This window comes from Garra rufa, chromosome 15 (assembly GCF_049309525.1).
Source record: "Garra rufa chromosome 15, GarRuf1.0, whole genome shotgun sequence".
In the NCBI taxonomy this organism is placed as follows: Eukaryota; Metazoa; Chordata; class Actinopteri; order Cypriniformes; family Cyprinidae; genus Garra; species Garra rufa.
The window spans coordinates 35,105,207-35,126,545 of record NC_133375.1 but is presented as its reverse complement, the minus strand read 5'-3'; the positions used below and the strand labels follow the sequence as shown (position 1 = coordinate 35,126,545).

At 33.2% G+C, this 21,339-nt stretch overlaps 1 protein-coding gene across 2 annotated transcripts in view; it reads right to left on the bottom strand.

Moving 5' to 3' along the window:
• Positions 1-143: 143 nt before the first annotated feature.
• The window catches only part of trim33 (tripartite motif containing 33), a 39,594-nt gene continuing 18,398 nt past the window's right edge, over positions 144-21,339 (bottom strand). Inside the window, exons 10-20 of one of the 2 annotated variants that reach the window (XM_073819416.1) lie at positions 17,815-17,988; positions 15,109-15,318; positions 14,564-14,690; positions 13,019-13,082; positions 11,489-11,639; positions 11,002-11,372; positions 8,580-8,700; positions 8,287-8,361; positions 6,471-6,623; positions 1,052-1,102; positions 144-854 (exon numbers count right to left, since the gene is read on the bottom strand). In XM_073819416.1, the coding sequence (XP_073675517.1) occupies positions 639-854; positions 1,052-1,102; positions 6,471-6,623; positions 8,287-8,361; positions 8,580-8,700; positions 11,002-11,372; positions 11,489-11,639; positions 13,019-13,082; positions 14,564-14,690; positions 15,109-15,318; positions 17,815-17,988 (1,713 nt within the window). In that variant the 3' untranslated portion in view covers positions 144-638. The remainder of the gene's footprint in view (positions 855-1,051; positions 1,103-6,470; positions 6,624-8,286; positions 8,362-8,579; positions 8,701-11,001; positions 11,373-11,488; positions 11,640-13,018; positions 13,083-14,563; positions 14,691-15,108; positions 15,319-17,814; positions 17,989-21,339) is intronic. The other variant, XM_073819417.1, reaches the window with a different exon arrangement.

Sequence of the window (21,339 nt, the reverse complement as noted above, 5' to 3'; positions counted from 1 at the left end):
ACACTGGCAATTCTGTAGTTAATATATTATTTGAGTAAAATAAACAATGCTTTTTTTTTTTTAATACTTTTGTGTCAGGTGGCACAGACACTCATTTAAAGGGTCTGCGATAAACTTTCCAACAATCCAGAGGTCACCGTTTTATTGAAAATAAAGATCAAACTTTCTCCTATCGTAGGGATTTCAGCTGTAGGAATAAGAAAATACACATGCAAAAGGAAGCAGGTGATCCATATATGATAAACTTTATCATACAACAGTAAGGAGAGATGAGTGTATCATTTATAAAGTATCATTCACAATAGATTTACAAATATAATAATAACTCATGGTTTAAGAAAAAAAAAGAAAAAAGAAAAACATGTTATTTACTAAATCGGACCAAAACAAGACTATTTAAATCTGTACAAGTGTCTCCATCGACACCCAACGATTCATTTGCCCATCCTCATCCACGTTGATGACGACTCCAACGTCCACAATGCATGTTTAAGAAGTCCTCACGCTGTATGTACAATGGTTCGTCAGGGTTTGGGAGAACATGAAATAAACGAAGCATCTGAAATCGCGTCAGTTCCGGCATCATCCCGCCCTTCAGAGAGCAGAATAAGACTAAGCTTGAGAGGAAGACATTTTCTTCACTTGATGTGCAACAGCTTCTCTGTGTCCACTTTTAAGCGTTTGCGCTTGGGTTGTACGACGTCGTCGTCAGAGTCCTCCGAGTCCTTTTCGGGCTCCGCTCGCACCTCCTTCTCCACGACGACCGGGAATATCTGGTCGGGAAAAATCTCCAGCAGTCTCTCCTCGAAATGCAGACTCACGGCTTTGCCCGCCTCTGCCACTTCCGAGTCGGCCTAGAAGAGGGAGGAGAGGGGAAAGAGTGTGGAAATGTGAGGAAAGGCGGGAAGAGAGTTGGTGGAATGCAGGCCCAGGAAATGAACGGGTGAGAAGGAGAAGGAGAGAAGCACAGAAAGGGTTAAAACTCCCGTTTTGGGCTGCTTCGGGTGCCAGCACTGCTGAACCCATCGGTGTGGTGTACGAAACATCTTACCTGAACATTACTCTGTTTCTCCTCATCATAAACCTGGATTATTCGAGACATCTAAAAAGGGCAACGACGCCACAAAAGAAAGAAAAAAAAATTCAAAAGAAAAGGGGGGAGAAAGATTTTATACCATCCACACAGTGAGGTCACAGCCTCATCTGTATTTAAAAATGTCCAAGGAGCACAATTTTCAGGTTTGCTCATAATAAATGCCTTTGAGTTAGAAGGCATAAGCAAACGACCTTTATACAGTATATTCATAAAGAAACTAGGAGGGGATTTGCCTTCATAATATTAAAAAACAAACAAACAAAAAAAAAAAGATAAATTGGATGGAAAGATAATTCAAATTCAAAAATAACGTGCTTCTTTGACATAAATGGCACAGTCGTCAAGTTGTGACATTTTATAGTTATCTACAGACAAATATAACATTTCAGTAATCATATTAAATTATCACAATGGCAGTTTATAACATGGTTGTTTTGGGAAGATTTTACTATTTTTCCCCCCACAATAAACACCCTATTTGTGAATTTCAAGCATACTGTGGCCAGTGTGATTAACTCAGACACTTCAAATATCAAATAATATCAAATCCATCCACTGAAATTGAAACTAAAGTGGACGTACACATCCTTTGGTAAAATAAAAGCCAAAAAATCCCTATAATATCCCAGTGTATAACAATCATATCTTTAATTTGATTGTATTGCCACTGTATTTAAAATGGCTGCAGCTGAAGATGTCAAATTACTGGCATGACTGGGATTTGCCGTCAATAACAAACTTTAAAACACAACATTCAAAGCTTTCATAATTAACTAAATGGTAAAAATGACAACTTAAACACAACTTGGCAGAGTTATTATAGTTGACTTGGGCTAAAACAAAACTTAAACCATTTTTGTTACAGATACTACTACAAATGACAAAATTGTAAAAAACTAAATCAAAATTAAAACTGAAAATATAAAATTACAGTGATGCATTGCTGCCACACACATTATTTTTTTCCACTCAATTATGTCGCAATAACGAGATATGTAATTAAAACGGCATAATTATCTCGATAAAATGGCATTTTCTCATAATAACCAGATTTTATGTCATTAAAACGGCATACTTATCTCATTAAAACAGCATATTTTCTTGTAATAACGAGATATGTCATGTCGGTAAAACATATTTAAAATGGCATTTTCGTAATAACAGCATGTTACGACAAAATGGCATAATTATCTACTTAAAACATTTTCTTGTAATAAAGAAATGTTTTTCTCGTTAAAATGACTTCGTAAGTCATTTTAACATAATAAAGATATAATATAATAAAGATATTATATAATAAAGATACATCGTTAAAACATTTTTCTCTGTAAAATTAGATTTTCTCGTAATAACCAGGTGTTATGACAAAACGGCATAATTATCTCATTAAAACACATTTTCTTGTAATAACGAAATGCTAATGTCGTTGAACCATCTTTTTCTCGTTAAAATGACATTTTCTTGTAATAACCAGATGTTAATGTCATTAAAACAGCATGATTATCTCCTTAAAACGACATCCTTTCTTGTAATAACGAGATATGTCATTAAAGACACCTTTTTTCATGTTAAAATGACATCTCTCATAATAAAGATGTTATATCGTTAAAACATCTTTTTCTCATTAAAATAACATTTTCTCGTAATAACCATGTAATGTCAATAAAACGGCATAATTATCTCATTAAAACATATTTTCTTTTAATAACGAGGTGTTGTCATCAAAACACCTTTTTCTTGTAAAAATGTCAACTCTCAGAGAGATGTCGTTTAAACATTTTTTCTTGTTAAAAATACATTTTCTCGTAATAACCAGATGTTATGTCATTAAAACGCCATAATTATCTCATTGAAAAAAATATTTTCTCGTAATGAGATGTTTTGTTAAAACAGCACCTTTTTCTTGTTAAAATTAAATCTCTCATAGATGTCATTAAAAACATGCTAAGACATTTTTTTGTTAAAATGATATTTTCTCGTAATAATGACGTCATAAAAACTACATGTTTTTCCTGCTATCGAAGACATATGTTTACATTATGTGAGCGAGCTAAGTGATTATCCATGCTTGTCCATGATTGTCTGCATGCTGCTTGAGTTACTGCAGGAGGTATAATAGAAATACACTGTTTTAAATGTTTTTTAATGTTATCGTTTTTATTGTAGTGGTATGTTTATTAGGATTAATCTCCAATTTATCCAAAAGGATTAATCCAATAATTGCATTCAGACCCAAAGGATATGTGACCCTGGACCACAAAACCAGTCTTAAGTCGCTGGGGTATATTTGTAGCAATAGCCAAAAATACATTGAATGGGTCAAAATTTTAGATTTTTCTTTTATGCCAAAAATCATTAAGAAATTAAGTGAAGATCATGTTCCATGAAGATTTTTTGTAAAATTCCTACTGTAAACATGTTAAAATGTAATTTTTGATTTGTAATATGCATTGTTAAGAACCTAATTTGGACAACTTTAAAGGTGATTTTCTCAGTATTTTTGATTTTTTTGCATCCTCAGATTTCTGATTTCAAATAGATGTATCTCAGTCAAATATTGTCCTATCCTAACAAACCATACATCAATAGAAAGCTTATTAATTGAGCTTTCATATGATGTATAAATCTCAGTTTTGTCAAATTTAACCTTATGACTGGTTTTGTGGTCCAGGGTCACATATGACTCGTTGAAGATGATCAAATCAAACCAAAATTTCTGACATAACATCTTGTTATTATAAGAAAATGTTGTTTTAATGACATCTCTCGTTATTACGACATAATTAAGTGAAAAAAAATGTGTGTGGCAACAATGTGTCACTGTAAAAAATGGATTCAAAATATTAATAAAAAGTATTATAGTATCTCAAATGATACTAAAATAACAGTTTCTAAGGTATGTAAAACTGAAATCAATTAAGTTGTGTACATTGGATGCGAGTTTGAACGCATCATTTAGTTTTATTTTACAGTTTAACAGTCACTAAACGTACACTTTACAGACACACTTTAAAGACCCCATGAAATCGAAATGAGAGTTTTGTGGCTTTTACTCCATGTTAGGACTGGGAAAATAAATTGATGCAATGCAAATCGAGAAATGATTCTGCATCGATTCCGAGGTTTTCCATATACGTTGCGATTTTGATCACAAAACGATTCTAAGCTTAGTTTTTAACAGCAGATGTTAAAACAAACTTGAACCAAAAATAAAAAAAATTCATGAAGTTTGAAAAAGTTAAAGCGAATTACAAAGGTCTTCACAATGGGCTGTGTTTACATTTGCAATTAAATGACGCTCGTCAATGTTCTTCTTCACGAGCATTTGAATATGTATAAAAACTAGATTAGAGCACCATCTTCTGTTAAAAACTAAGATCAGAATTGATTCCAGAGAGAATCGCGATGCATTTGGAAAATCTCAAAATCAATCCACGAATCATGATGATCTAAACCGTTGCAGACCAACTCCATGTATGCTTGCTTTAAAGGAACACTCCACTTTTTTTTTTTTTTTTTTGGAAATGGGCTCATTCTCCAACTCCCCCCGAGTTAATAAGTTGAGTTTTACTGTTTTTAAATCCATTCAGCCATTCTCCTCTTCTGGCGATATCACTTTTAGCATAGCTTAGCATAGATCATTGAATCCTATTAGACCAATATAGCATCGCGTTCAAAAATTACCAGCGAGTTTCGGTATTTGTCCTATTTAAAACTTGACTCTTCTGCAGTTATATCGTGTACTAAGACCGGCGGAAAATGTAAAGCTGTGATTTTTTTCTAGGCCGATAAGATTAGGAACTACACTCCCATTCCGGCGTAATAGTCAAGGAAGTTTGCTGCCGTAATATGGACGCAGCAGGCGCAGTAATATCACGCAGCACAACGTGACCAACTGCATGCACAGGGAGCGTTCCTCGTTGGAAGTTACCTAGCTGGGAACTAATTTCATGCGCTGCGTGATATTACTGCGCCTGCTTCGGCCATGTTACGGCAGCAAACTTCCTTGACTATTACACCAGAATAGGAGTGTAGTTCCTGATCTTATCGGCCTAGAAAATCGCAGCTTTAAATTTTCCGCCGGTCTTAGTACACGATATATCTACAGAAGAGTCAAGTTTTAAATAGGACAAATACTGAAACTCACTGGTCATTTTTGAATGCAATGCTATTGGTCTAATAGGATTCAATGATCTATGCTAAGCTATGCTAAAAGTGATATCGCTAGAACAGGAGAACGGCTGAATGGATTTCAAAACTGTAAAACTAAACTTACTAACTCAGGGGGAGTTGGAGAATGAGCCTATTTCCAAAAAAAGTGGAGTCTTCCTTTAAAGTTACCAATATTATTATACCAATATTAACGAGAATGCTTCTCGTTACAGCAAAATTTACAATTAAAGCATTCTGCTATGAACAGGAAATGCATAAACTTGCACTCGTCACGTTTGCTTCATGGGGTCTTGAATGAATGTCAGAAACAGCGACTGCAAAACTGACATTCATGTCATGCATTTGATTGTCATTTCTATTGTTCAAATAAAATACTGAACAAAAACCAAATGTATCATACAAAAAACTCTGCAACATAAAAGGATTAGTTCACTTCCAGAATAAAAATTTCCTAATAATTTACTCACTCCCATGTCATCCAAGATGTTCATGTCTTTCATTCTTCAATCAAAAAGAAATGAAGGTTTTTAAGGAAAACATTCCAGGATTTTTCTCCATATAGTGGACTTCAATGGGGATCAGCAGGTTGAAGGTCCAAATTGCAGTCAATGCAGCTTCAAAGGGCTCTTCACAATCCCAGCCAAGGAATAAGGGTCTTATCTAGTGAAACGATTGGTCATTTATTAAAAAAAATAAATTTATGTACTTTTCAACTTCAAATGCTTGTCTTGAACTAGCTCTGCGATCAACCTGCTGATCCCCATTGAAGTCCACTCTATAAAGAAAAATCCTGAAATGTTTTCCTCAAAAACCTTCATTTCTTTTCGACAGAAAAAAGACAGACATTAACATCTTGGATGACATAGGGGTGGGCAAATTATCAGGAAATTTTTTATTCTGGAAATAAACGAATGCTTTAAAATAAACACCCCTTCAACAGCATTAAACATCACAAAAGTGTGTTAGTCCTATGACAAACACAAGCTCAACATCCAGCAGCTGATTAATGCTCAGCTTGACTAAAACCGTTCTTTAAATAGTTAGTACTGGTGACCATAAGAGGCAGTGGACACATGCAATCCATCACATGTTCTCATGCTGTGTTGCTTTAGTGTTTTTATGCTCTCCAAATACTAATTTGTTACATGCAACATCCCATCACACCCCCAACACACAGGTTAAGGACATGCCCCCAACTCACCTCATTATATTTGGCACAATTGCTAAAGACCAGGCGCACGTCGGACACAAACTCTTTAGGGCTCTTGTAATGCAGAGGATGTTTGTGTTGCAGTTTCCGCTTTACCAGGGTCAAATCCATCGGATGCTTTATTATTTTATAGTAATTGGGTACCTGGAGAAAAATCAAGGCTTCAGCATTAAAACTATAATGATGCAGACATGAGGGTCTCTTTAAAAACCAAATGTTTTTAAAGAAATCTCTTCTGCTCACCAAGCCTGCATTTATTTGATCCAGAATACAGCAAAGCAGTAATATTGTGAAATATTTTGGCTCTTAAAAATAACTGCTTTCTATTTTAATATATTTTAAAATGTAATTTATTCCTGTGATCAAAGCTAAATTTTCAGTCTTCAATGTTAAATGATCCTTCAGAAATCATTTCAGGATTCTTTGATGAATAGAAATATCGAAAAATCAGCATTTATCTGAAATAAAAAGCTTTTGTAACATACATTACAACTTTCAAAATTCTGGAGTCAGTATAATTTTTTGGGGGAAAGAAATTTTAGAAATTAATACTTTTATTTAGCAAAGAAGCTTTACATTTATTAAAAGCAATGATAAAAGACATTTAAAATGTTACAAAAGATTTTTATTTCAGATAAATGTTGGTCATCTGAAACTTCTATTTATCAAAAAAATTCTACTCAGCTGTTTTCAACATAATAATAAAACATTTTGAGCAGCAAATCAGAATATTAGAATGATTTCTGAAGGATCATGTGACTGGAGTAATGATGCTAAAAATTCAGCTTTGAAATCACAGGAATAAATTACATTTTAAAATATATTCAAATAGAAAACAGTTATTTTAAATAGTAAAAATAATTCAAAATTTTACTGTTTTTGGTGCACTTCAGATCAAATAAATGCAGGCTTGGTGAGCAGAAGAGATTTCCTTAAAGAACATTAAAAATCTTGCGGTTCAAAAACTTTTGACTGGTAGTGTAATCTGAACATAGACTCAACATTTTTAGGTATTATATGTGCATTCCAATTGAACAAGTATTATTATTAATACTATTTAATAGTTGTGTAAAAATAATTTTCAATAATGAAGTTGAAATCAAATGAAAAACAAAACAAAAAATAGAAATTTTGCTTTGAAAACTTAAATAAAATTTGTTAAAGTTCAAAAATATCTAAACTAAATCAGAAATAAGTTAATGACAAAAGCAAATTTTAAAATTACTAAAACTAAAATTAAAATTAAAACATAAAAATATAAAATATACAAGCCAATTCAAAATATTGATACTATAATAGTATATTAATAATAATAAAATTTCTCAGCTTTGATGGGAACATTATAAAAGTTTAGTTGTGTATACTTGTGTATAAAACTTTTGCCTAATATCTAGATTTTAGTCATGAAAGAGCAAACTGAGGGGGTATATAATACGAAATCCAATGAAATTACAAAATCATTGTTATTACCCGTCAGCCCGATGCATTATTGCATTCACTCAATAACGTAATTACAAAAGAATCATAATCCTGCTATGACAAATAACAGCAGGAAACGGCCCAGAGGCCCAATACATGTTTGAAAACACGACTGGAGTCACTACAGATGTACATGTGAGTGATGTTGCTGTTTTAGAAGTTTTATTGCAAAAGTGTTAATGACCTAGCAGAGAGGCAGCAATTAAATAATACCGTTCGTACTGAGCAATGGTCCAATTACGCATCTGAGCTTGCCCTTTAAAACTCTTCATCAGAAACGTCTGTATTTATGGGAAATGAGGATATTGTGGGTTTGATGGAAACTCACCGATGTAGAAACAGGCTCCTGAAACTCTGTACTGAGCTCATGACAAAACAAGTGCAGCAGCAAGCGCTCACAACGCTAAAAATATGGGAAGAGGAGAGAAGAAGAAACATTAACAATCTGCAATTGTGCAAAAACCTAAAATATATTCATAAGGAACTCTGGTGGAAAAGGTTTATAGATTGCTGGGTCACTCAGGATCACATTTTAAACAATTTAATAAATTAAATCAATCAAAAGTCCTCATAAAAGCAACTTTCTGACTATAATTGTGTTTGTTTATCAGCGTGACTCACTCGGTGGTCCTCCGGACTCATTGCCATCTCACTTTTGTCCTTCCTGGGTGGATCGTCGTCACAGTTGTATTCCATCTCTGGACTTGTGAGACTTCTGCAGAAGGTGCACATCCAATCTCCACTGCAGCAGAAAGAAGGTACAACGGAATTTAACACGGAAATCAGGAAGTACAGTAAAGCCTTAAAACCTAAATGGAAACAGATTATAAATGTGCATTTACCCTGAATTCCATTTATAAATGTTAGTCAAAGTTTCTGGCTCATAATTTAGGTTTGAGAGTATATTTTCCACCCTCTTTCTGACCCACAAGTTGTTAAGCTACTGAACACTTGCGACCACAATATGTAAATGACCTCTTTGTTATGACTGGCTAAGCAAATTGGTCAGTTATTTATTTCTGGAGTCATTTTGCTTACCCGAGTAAAGTATTTAGGGCACTAAGACTATGCAAGATTCATTGGCCATATGCACCAAACCCATGGCTAAGATCCATGTGCTTTGAAATGCTCCTGGTAGAATCTTAGAAAATTATGGTAATTTGTCACTGGTGTTACAAAACAAAACAAATAAAACAAAATAGGCATATAAAAATAGAAATGCTTTCGGTGGCATGTTAAATTGAAAAAAATAAAGTAATATGCTGTCGGTGGCATCTTAGTTTAATAATAATAATAATTTGAAAAATAAATAAAATAAAAGAATGAAACTAATTTTCATACATAAATGAATAATAAATAATAATAAAATAATTCAAATAAAAAAAATGTTATACAAAATTATTTATAATTAGAAATGAAACAGATGGCATTAAGATACAATAAAATAAGTCATATATTAGAAATGCTACCAGTGAAATGTAAAATTTTAAATAAAAATAATAAATAAAATCAAGTATTATGCTGTTCGTGGGACCTTAAAAATCAAATAATAATTATTATAATTTTAATAAAAAATATTGAAACTAAATTGAATAACACATTAATAAAAATATAATAAAATAATTCAAATAAAAAAAATGTTATAAAAAATTATTTATAATTAGAAAGGCAACAGATGGCATCTAAGATAAAATAAAAAATAAAATATTTTAGAAATGCTACCAGTGGCATGTAAAAATTAAAAAAAAAAAAAAAAAAAAAAAAATATGCTGTTGGTGGGATCTTAATTAAATTATAATAATAAATAAAAAAAAATAATAATAATGAAACTAAACTGAATACATAAATGAATAATAAATTATGAAATAAAATAATTTTTAAATCATTCATAAAACTGTTTATATTTAGAAAGGCTACAAATGGCATCTTAAATAAAATAAATCAAATAAAATATCAAACAAAATAGTCATATATGATTAGAATTGCTATCGGTGACATGTAAAATTTTAAATAAAAATAATAATAAAATAAATTAATATGCTGTTGGTGGCATCTTAAAAATCTAATAATAATAATAATAATAATAATAAAATAAAATAATTAAGATAATTTTCAAACCTTTAATAATCCATTAATAAATAAATTATAAAATAATTTAAACAAAAAAAATCTTAACAGTCATTTGTAATTAGAAAGGCTACAGATGGCATCTTAAATAAAATAAAATATAAAACAAAATAGCCATGTGATTAGAAATGCTCGTGGTATATACGATTTTAAATAAAAAAAATAATAAAATAAATTAATATCCTGTTGGTGGCATCTTAACAATTAAATAATATTGAAAAAATTTAAAAAATTGTAATATAAAAATAAATAAAATATTGAAATTAAATTGAATACATAAATAATAAATTATTAAATAAATACAATTATTTAATTTAAAACACAATTATTTAACATTTATATTTTAAAAGGCTACAAAAAGCATATTAAATCAAATAAAATCCTAAAACTAATCATATATAAATAGAAATGCTATTGTGGCATGTAAAAGTTTAAATAAAGTAATATGCTGTTGGTGGCATCTTAATCTAATAATAATAATAATAATAATCATCATCATCAATAATTTAAATAAAAAAATAATATTATGAAACTAAACTGAATACACAAATAATAAATAATAAAATAATTTAAAAAGTCATTTATAATAAGAAAGACTACATATGGCATCTTTAAAATAAAATATTTAAAAAATAACAAAAAAATAAATAAAAACTACTCATATATAGAAATGCTATTGGTGACATTTAAAATGTTTAATAAAGTAAAATACTAATCAGTTATGATTAATAAATGTAAAGATGTAAATAAATACAATCAGCTTTATGACAATTGCCTACGTCTACTTATCTACTTTTAAGCAAGTGTTGTGCTCAAGCACACCTTGCTTACCAACCCAGATGTACTGTACAATAACACCATTAAGGCTGAATTAAATGTGTTTTATCATAAGTATAAACAGAGCCACAATGATTACCTGGGAGAAGATCTGAGTGTTGGGATATGGCAGGTCATGTGGAAGACTTTAGGACAGCGATCACAGCACAGCAGTTCTCCTCCGTTCTGACACACGGCACACCAGTCCTCATTCGGGTCATCTTCCTTTCCTACAGCTCCGGTCTGGCTGTTGGCATTAGCGGTGCTCCCCTGCTGACTACTGTTTGATGCGGTGGTCCCATTAGTTAGAGGTGCTCTGGAGTTTGGTTTCGTACAGGATGAGAGCTGATGGCTCTGTGGTTCAGATTTAACATGTTCACCAAGTGTTCTTAGAATGTCCTGGACCGAACCGGTGGACACAGAGCCGAGGATAGGAAGAGGGGGAGTTACGTTTCCTTCTGGGCTGCTCATCTGGTTTGAGGAAGAACGAGAACAACATGAAACAAACTGCATCTCTTGGGACCCAGAAGAGAAAAAAAAACTTATTCATATTTGGCAGAAACTGTAAGCTGAAGGAAAGTAAATACCATGCAAGCACTCCGTCTGCCATCTTTAGAGCGTTCTGTTTTGACGTTTGTTCCAGAATAGCTACATTCTTCCTCAACTCCCGGTTCCTGTTTGACCTTCACCTGGTCCACTGTCGTGTTCCCCATCCCAGGTCTACCAGCTGACCCACAACTGAATACACACACAAATAAAACACAGAAGACACATCATTTTTCACGCAATATCTCTTCGTTCAGATATATACAGTCAAGTCCGAAATTATTCATACCCCTGACTTAAAGTTACTTTTATCCAACCAGCAAGTTGTTGTTTTTTTTTTTATTAGAAATGACACAGACGTCTCCCAGAAGATAATAAGACGATGTACAAGAGGCATCATTGTGGAAAAAATTATTACTTTTCTTTTATTTACATTTGAACAAAAAGTGGCATGTCCAAAATTATTCATAACCTTCTCAATAATCAATAGAAAAGCCTTTATTGGCTATTACAGCAATCAAAAGCTTCCTATAATAGCTGACCAGCTTTTTGCATGTCTCCACTGGTATTTTTGCCCATTCATCTTTAGAGATGAGCTCCAACTCTTTCAGGTTGGAGGGTCTCCTTGCCATCACCCTGATCTTTAGCTCCCTCCACAGATTCTCAATCGGATTTAAAGTCAGGACTCTGGCTGGGCCACTGCAAAACGTTAATGTTTTTGTCTGCTAACCATTTCTTCACCACTTTTGCTGTGTGTTTTGGGTCGTTGTCATGCTGAATGTCCACTGGTGCCCAAGGCCAAGTTTCTCTGCAGACTGCCTGATGTTGTTGTTGAAAACTTTGATGTATTGCTCCTTTTTCATGGTGCCTGTAATTAGGTTAAACAATAGGTTCCCACCACCATGTTTGACAGTGGGGATGGTGTTCTTAGGGTTGAAGGCTTCTCCTTTTTTACGCCAAATGAAGGCTACATCATTGTGGCCAAACAATTACATTTTTGTTTCATCTGACCATAAAACAGAAGACCAGAAGTCTTCTTTTTTTGTCCAGACAAGCATTTGCAAAGGCTAAGCGGGCTTTTGTGTGCCTTATCTGGAGAAGTGGTGTCCTCCTTGGTCTGTGTCCGTGGAACCCAGCGGTGTGCAGTGTCTGTTGGACTGTCTGCCTTGAGATTTTGCCACCAGCAGAGCCCAGATTCATCAGGATGGCCTTGGTGGTAATCCTTTTTTACCTCTCTCACTATCCTCCTGGCCAGCACAGGTGTCACTTTTGGCTTCCGAGCACGTCCTCTGAGATTTTTTACAGTGCGGAACGTCTTGTATCTTATAATAATACTTTGCACTGTAGCCACTGGAACTTCAAAACATTTAGATATTGTCTTAATGTTTTCAGCCTTTTTCTGACTTGTGAGCAGCCACAATGACTGTATGACAATGACAATGGCTTGACTGTATTTCCTAAGCTATAATTAACAACTGGTGACATAACTGCAAGTGATATTATTCAAAAAACTGAAACATAAATGTATTTTTTTAACCTTAAATGACTGAGGTAAAAATGCAAATGCTGACCTGCCCCGACTGCCTGTGCTTGATGTGCTGGATGGACGAGCTGGAGTGTGAGAATTAGATAAACCTAGAGAGGAAGGGAAAGAGAGTGTTAAAAGAATGAAATCTTTAGAAAATTAATAAGGCGTATTGTGTCAAATTTCAAGAGCTACAAAATGCTAAATGAATCAGAATTTAGTGAAATTGCTAAATGATCAACTTATATATGCCAATGGTTATTGATGACATGACCATAATATTGGATGCCAAATAAATCAATAAATCTGAATCAAATAAATTAATAAAAAAAAATCAAATGTTTTGGAACAAAGTGCACTGGTTTATATGATGATTAATGGTATTGGTATTTGTCACTGGTTTTAAAAATAAAATAAAATAAAATAAAACTAGTCATTTATTAATAGAAATGCTATCGGTGGCATGTAAAATTTAAATTTCAATTATAATAAAATAAAATATGCTGTTGGTAGCATCTTAAAAGACAAATAATGTTAATAATAATAATAAATAAATTTAAAATTAAATTAAAATACAATCATTTAAAATCAGAATTTGATCAAGAAATTGCATGTAACAAACTTATTTTATGCATTTTAAAATGTATGTTTTAATTTAAGGTTTTGAAAATAAAAATAATAAAATGACAAATTTTGTTATTTGTCACTGATGTTAAAATAAAATAAATTAAAAATAAATAAAAACTAGTAATTTATGAATAGAAATGCTATCGGTGATGTAAATAATACAATAAAATATGCTGTTGGCAAAAATTATATTAATAATAATAACAAATAAAATCAATTGAGTACATAATAATTAAATTAAGTATATAATAAAACTAAAATACAATAATTAAAGAAAGCATATTTTTGTCGATTTTTTTTTTAAGTCAAAATTTTGTAAAATTGCTCAACAGTTTTGGTTATTTGTGAATAAAATGAAAAAAATTAATACAATTTTACAATAATAATAAAAATAATATAAGATAAAATAATTAAAAAATAAAAATAAATTAGTCACTTATAATTAGAAATGCTACAGATGGCATCTTAATAAAATAAATAAATAACAAAGAATTAATATTATTAATTTACTAGTATTTATTCATATTTTAAATTATCTTGTTTTCATTATAATTGTAGTAATTTTGTTGTGCTTTTATCTCTATTTTTTAATACTTTTAGCTATCAGTAACACTGGTGCATAACAATGCATATATATGCTCGCTGGAGTTGTTGGTGAGATTGGCACATAGGGTTGTGTGGTAAAGTAGCATATGGCACTGCGTGTGCATTAATGATGCTAGCGTGGCAAATGCAGCCTGAGCCCCAGGGTTGGTGCATATGGTTGGATAGGAGACTTTGCCATACGGAACCAGAGGCACTGAGCAGGCATCAACAATGCTGGGCAACTAACACAGCCTTGGCCCCCAGGGTTGGTTGGATAGGAGTTTCTGCCATATAGTGCCGGTGCATGACGAGTATGGAATACATAAATATTATACATGCCAAATGCTAATGTGCATGAATATTTCATGACACAAAATACCTGACGATCCTGGGGAATGTGTTGAAGGTCCTGGTGAGGGATTGGTGGGCCCAACAACAGGATATGAATTAGCAGAAATATATCGACTGAGGATGTTATCCAGTGTGCTCGAACCGGCATCTTCAAGCTGGAAATGACAAAAACAAAATTTGTTTTTGCAACACATGAGCTCTAAATCAATTCAGCTTTGTTTAATTTTGCCTCGGTTAAGGAAACGTCTGTTATATAAAGAACAATAATAGCAGATCCAAGCATAGGGATTGTCTTTGTCTCATTGCCTGAGGTGCCTTAAACATAATTATGTTTAGAACATTTATTGCATTTAGGCCCAAAAGTTATTACATTTAAATGCTTTATTAAATTTAGGCCCAAAAGTTATTACATTTAGGTCCTTTATTAAATTTCCACCCGATTATTAGATTTGTATCCTCATGATCACGCGTTCTGGAGTTTGAACTTACAACCTTTGGGTTACCAGGCCAGATCTAAAACCACTAAATCATTCCACAACATCTAATGCTCAAAGAAAATGCAATAGTAGTTACCTGAATGGGAGGGATGTCAGGCAGGCAGGGCAGGTTTTCGGGGTTGGTGACTGATGGTATGAGCTCTATGGGGGCGACAACAGGACTAGTGGGGCCTCGGTGAATGTGGGCATTGGCCATACTGGCACTGGTGGGACTGGTGGGGTTGGCAGCGCTAATGTTGTGTAGCGACGCCACAGGGAAAGGCCCAGCATGCCCAGGATTAGAGTGCTATGAGGGGGGAAAAAGGAAAAGGTGTTGGAAAACAGCAGGTGCATTTACTTTTTTCTGAATGTGGAATATTTAATATTTAATATTTATATTAGTCCTGTGTAAAAGGCAAGACAATTTACTCCTTTTTTTCTGAAACAAAAATGAAGCAAATCACATCCATTTTGACCTCTGAAAAGATTTTTACCCTAAACCTCTATATTAAGAAACTGACTGTCTTTTATAATTACAGAATGATTAAGAATGTGTAAGCAGGGCGGAAAAATAATTACATGCTAATAAACATTTCATATGACTCACTACTTACTCAAATAATGACACTAGATGTGTTCAAACTTGCTGATTAAAGTATTAAACAACATACATTTTTATTTACTGGTTTAATAAATATTCAGATTAATATGAATTCATAGTTTAATTATAATTGCTTTAATTTCTTCTGATCAAAAACAGTGCAGGACAAGAGAGTGGTTTTTAATAATGCTGTCAAACGATTATTTCATCCAAAACAAAAGTTTTTGTTTACATAATATATATACATACATCAAAAGTTTACATACATCTTGCAGAATCTGCAAAATGTTAATCATTTTACCAAAATAAGAGGGATCATACAAAATGCATGTCATTTTTTTTAAGTACTGACCTGAATTAGATATTTCACATAAACAGGGGTGCACATAAGTGCACATAAGTCCACATGCGTGACCAAAATAAGAAAATACACTGTGTAAATAAGTTCAGAGCGTGCATTTGCGTACAGACATGGTTGCAGCTGTTAAATGTACAATTACCATTTTAGGTCGACAAACTGTAATACTGATTAAAGATTTCTATTTGTACTACAAGCATAATTAGAGGCTATTTGCTGCCGTTTTCAAAGCACAATGCAAAAATGTGACATTTCATTCACTGACGCTCTTCACTGAACGCTCCGGCAACCCGCAAAAATAAAATTTAGGTAACTTAGGTTTAAAAATGAAATGAATGAAAATTCATATAAAAACATATTATTGCTCACCATAAAATAATTGTATTTTTATTTAATACTCCCTTTGTATTTTAAAACATAGTACTACTACCACACTTTATTATTCTATTATTTTATTTTTAAAAAATAAATAAAGTCCAGTGACATTATTATCACTATCATCATTATTCATCATTATTATTTTTAGAGTTATATTTAATGGGTCACACTATGTGAAGTGTGAGGACTCAACCAAATCTCCAGGTACTCTTATGAGAACCAGGCTAAAAAACTTTTACGTAAGTCCACAAGAGAAAAGTTTAATTTATTAAAATGACCCCATTAGAAAGTTTACATATACTTGATTCTTAAAACTGTGTTGTTACCTGAATGATCCACAGCGTTTTTTGTTTGTTTAGTGATTGTTGTTTCCCTTGTTTGTCCTGAACAGTTAAACTGCCTGTTGCTCTTCAGAAACATCTGTTCTTCAGGTTCCACAAATTCTTTGGTTTTTCAGCATTCCTGTGTATTTGAACCATTTCCAACAATGACTGTATGATTTTGAGATCCATCTTTTCACACTGACTACAACTGAGGGGCTCATATGCAACTATTACAGAAGGTTCAAACACTCACTGATGCTTCAGTAGGGAACACAATGCATTAAGAGTTGGGGGGTTAAAACTTTTGAATGGAATGAGGATGTGTACATTTTTCTTATTTTGCCTAAATATCTTTTTTTTTCCATTTAGTACTGCCCTTCAGAATCTACAGAAGGTACTTACATGTTTGCCAGAAGACAAAACAAGTAAAATTTACCCTGATCTTCTAATTCAAAGCATCAGAGAGAGTTTGAACCTTCTGTAATGGTTGCATATGAGTCCCTCAGTTGTCCTCGGTGTAAAAAGATGGATCTCAAAATCATACAGTCATTGTTGGAAAGGGTTCAAATACACAGAAATGCTAAAAAAGCCAAAGAATTTGTGGGACCTGAAAAAAAACTTTCTGAAGAAAAGCAGGCAGTTTAACTGTTCAAGACAAACAAGGGACTTATGAACAACTAAACAAAAAAACACAGCTGTGGATCCTTCAGGTAACAAAAGCATCAAGCATATGAAAACACTTGAATGGGGTAATTTAAATTAATGTAACTATTATTTTCTATTGTGGACTATATTTAAACATCTCTTATGTGAAATATCTTATTCAGGTCAGTACTAGATAAAAATAATAACATGCATTTTGTATGATCCCTCCAATTATGGTAAAATTAACATTTTGCAGATTCTGCAAGGTGTATGCAAACTTTCGACCACCTGTATATATTATAGAAAAATATGCTTATATATTAAATATATTTATATATAAATGTATACATATAAATATTATACTGTATGGGTGTATTTATATATACACATAATATGCACAGTACACACACATATATTATGTAAACAAAAACTTTTATTTTGGATACTTGACAGCACTAGTTTTTAAATCATGTGACCGGCTTGAGTCTTTGCACTGACCTGTCTCTGTAATTGGGGCTGCATCATAGGATACGGTTGTCCGTTGAGCCGGGGCTGCGCCGAAGGCATGCGGTTCTGCGCTGATACCATACGCAGGTGATGAGGCGGATACATGTGGGAGGAGCCATTAACTCCGCCCCTCTGTAGGGCCTGCATACTAATAAGCCTTGGTGGCTGAAAAGAGAGACAGAGAAAGAAATTACAACCTGGTCATATGATGAACAAATCCCTTTTTGAGGAACAAAAAAATTAAAAAGAGATGTAACACCAAAAGACAAGATGGACCACTTTTTTAACAATATTTGTCTGACAAATATGAAGCTTTACCCACAAAATAACGCTGGTCAACCAGGTTTCCCAGCTTTACAAGTTTTCCTAGTTAAACAGCACATCTGTACTGCAGGGCTCTACACTTACTTTTCTTGTTAGGAGCACAGTCAACATTTCAGGAGCACAAAAAACAATAATCCAAAAATCTGATAAAAAAATGTGCCTTTCCAAGACAAGGTGATATTTGACTCCTTAAAATGATTTACAGGGGAATTTTGTTTTTACCTTTTCATATGTTTAATGAGGCTCAGAGGTGGCATGAGTGCAATCAAATTCATAAATTCATGCTGAGATTAATATTTTAAATATAAACTTTTGAATACAGAAATATTAAATGATTTAAACAACTGAAAAGATCTGCCAGCAGGTGGCGACAAGACACTGATTTAATTACTGAATCATATCATTCATTTGATTCGTTCGAACGACTGGTTCATTCAGGAATAAAGCAAGTGACTGTCTTTACTAATGGGAAATTAAATCATTTCACTAGATTCGTTTAAAAACGCACGTTCATTCATAAACGAAACACCGCTGTGTTTGAGTGGAGATGCGCAGTGGCTTAGTTGTGACTTGTTTCAGACTACTTTTGATGACGAAATAGAGCAAAATCAGGTTATAGTGTTATAGTCAGACAATGCAAGTCAATAATAACTTCTTGATTATTTAAGGGGAGACACTGCAGGCAAAAACACATTTTTTTCATGCACCTGTCTAGTTTGAGATTTTGGGCTTTTTTGTTTTTCATAGTGTTTTTTCAGACTAGTGGAAAGAAAACATCCAAAAAACACTGTTAAGTGTTTCTTTTATAGCACTTTATCTATTTGTGTCAATAGATTTCAAATACAATATATATTTTTAAAGGCTGTTTTCTCAAAATGAGTTTTTTCTCCTACACTGAGCCATACATCTCCACCTCAATAGCACTTACACACACCAAACTTTTAGGGCTGCAACTAACGACTATTTTAATAGTCGACTAGTCACCGACTATTGAAACGACTAGTCGACTAATCGAATAATTATTCCGTTTTTCTAAAATTTAGCATGAGATTGCTTTAATTATGTGGAAAATAATAGTAAACACAAGAAGGGGGTACTTCAATGAAAAATGCATATTTTATTGAACTTTGCTGCTGATAGGCCGATTCATACTAAAAGTAAATAAAAATGCCCTGTCTAAAACCAATTAGGCACAGTGCTCGGTCAGTATAGACATAAATGCATAAATAAAGAAACTATCGTTTTTTTAAAGGACAGGCACATTTGTTTTATAAGAAAAAATAAATTAAAATCAAGTAAACATTTTCTTCCTGTAAACCAGGGGCAGGCACATTAGCAGCAATAAAACAGTAAACACAAATGTACATCCAAAACAAAACGTATTGGCGTATTTAAATCTTACCGAGGCGAGTCAAACTCCGTTTCATTCAACTGTCCGACGTGCTTTCTCTTTAAATGTTCGTGCATCACCGAGGTGCTGCCATGACACGCAAGGACTGCTTTGCAAACCATGCAGGTAATCTTTTTATTCGCCGTATCCAGGCTAAAATGCTCCCAAACTTTACGCCTGTTTCACACATACTCCGTCTGCAGTGCGTATTCAGTCCGTGTGCGTAAGTATGCGGTGCAGAAGCAGCACGGACTCGTTTTGCTTTCACACAGGACGCGTTTGCAGTCCGTTCCTGATTCGCGGCTGTTTAACACATACACAATATTTATCCGTTGCTCAAGCAAGTTGCAACACATTTAAACACAGCATAGGTAGGCTATAGCTTCCTTTTCTAATTGAAATTGGGCTATCAAAAAATATTTTAAATTAAAACTTACCACAGCACAGACAGAAACAGTCGGCTCTCATGCTTTTCTTTCATATTAAATCTTTATTTTAAAAAAATCCTTTAAAGAACTTTTCTACCTGGACAACTGCATCTATTATGTTGCCTTGTTTATTCAAAACTGCACTTTTTCCTTATTTTAAACCTAGCCAAAAAGCCACGTGTTGACCTTGAAACAGTTGACTTCATTTATATGCATTTATGGGGCATTTTCGTGTCAATCATGTTTATTTTTACAGTGAACAATGCCCTGTCACTTTAATTCAGCGCATGCAGCACAGCAAAAAATTGCCTCGGTGCGGAAACGATCGCTGCACTGCTGTAAACGCACTGCTTCTGGGACGCACTGCCGGACAGCAACCGCGTGCATTGTTAACGCTCTAACATGGGTGCGGAAAAAAAATACGCAACGCACTCCAGACGGAGTTTGTGTGAAACGGGCTTTTTGGTACGCGCAGCCATTCCTGTGTGTTATCGCTCAGCATAGAAGCTAATTCGCATGTGCGACTCTCGGCAGAGATTGTAATGAAGAGAGATGCCTCACTTGGTCGGAAAAAACATGTCTGGCGACAACGTCGACAATGAAATTCATTGTCGACTATTTCTATTATCGATTTTTGTCGACAACGTCGACGAATCGTTGCAGCCCTACAAACTTTACATTTTTATTTCTATCTATATCCTGAAGGTTTTTACAGAGGGATTTGTTCATATATGATTCACTTGTTTTAATACATAATTTTATTCCCCAAAAAATTGTAAAAAAAAAAAAAAAAAAAAAAATAGTGTTTCCTGTCTTTTCTAAGTTTTTTTCTAAATTATGGCGTGACGTAATTAAATGCCCAAAATTCCCTCTGTAAAAACTTGACTCTAATACGTCAAAAAATTAAACAAGAATTTTGAAACTGACTTCATCTAGTGTTTAGATTTTTGAACTAGAAATGCATGCAAATTAGCTCGTTTTTCAATAAACAATGCCTCGTTTGCATATTTAAACCTAACATTTTAGAAAACTTGTAATACAAAAAATGTTTGCAATTATCAATGTAATCAATCAACTGGGTAAATAAGGTGATAACTATCACTTAATTTTTTTACCCTATTCACCTGCAGTGTCTCGCCTTAACTGCTGTATTAAATCAATATCTCTTTTACAAACTGCCTTAATTATTAAAAGCTGTCACTCATTTTAATTTGCGATATCACAAAGCTCTATTATAATCAACGACGCTCTCTATACTCCACATTCAATCTCTTATTTACACTCTCTACACATAGTGTTTATGAAAGGATTCATGAGATATGTCTGTGATACATTACTCAATGTTGCAAATACACGTAGAAACCTTTGAAGTCC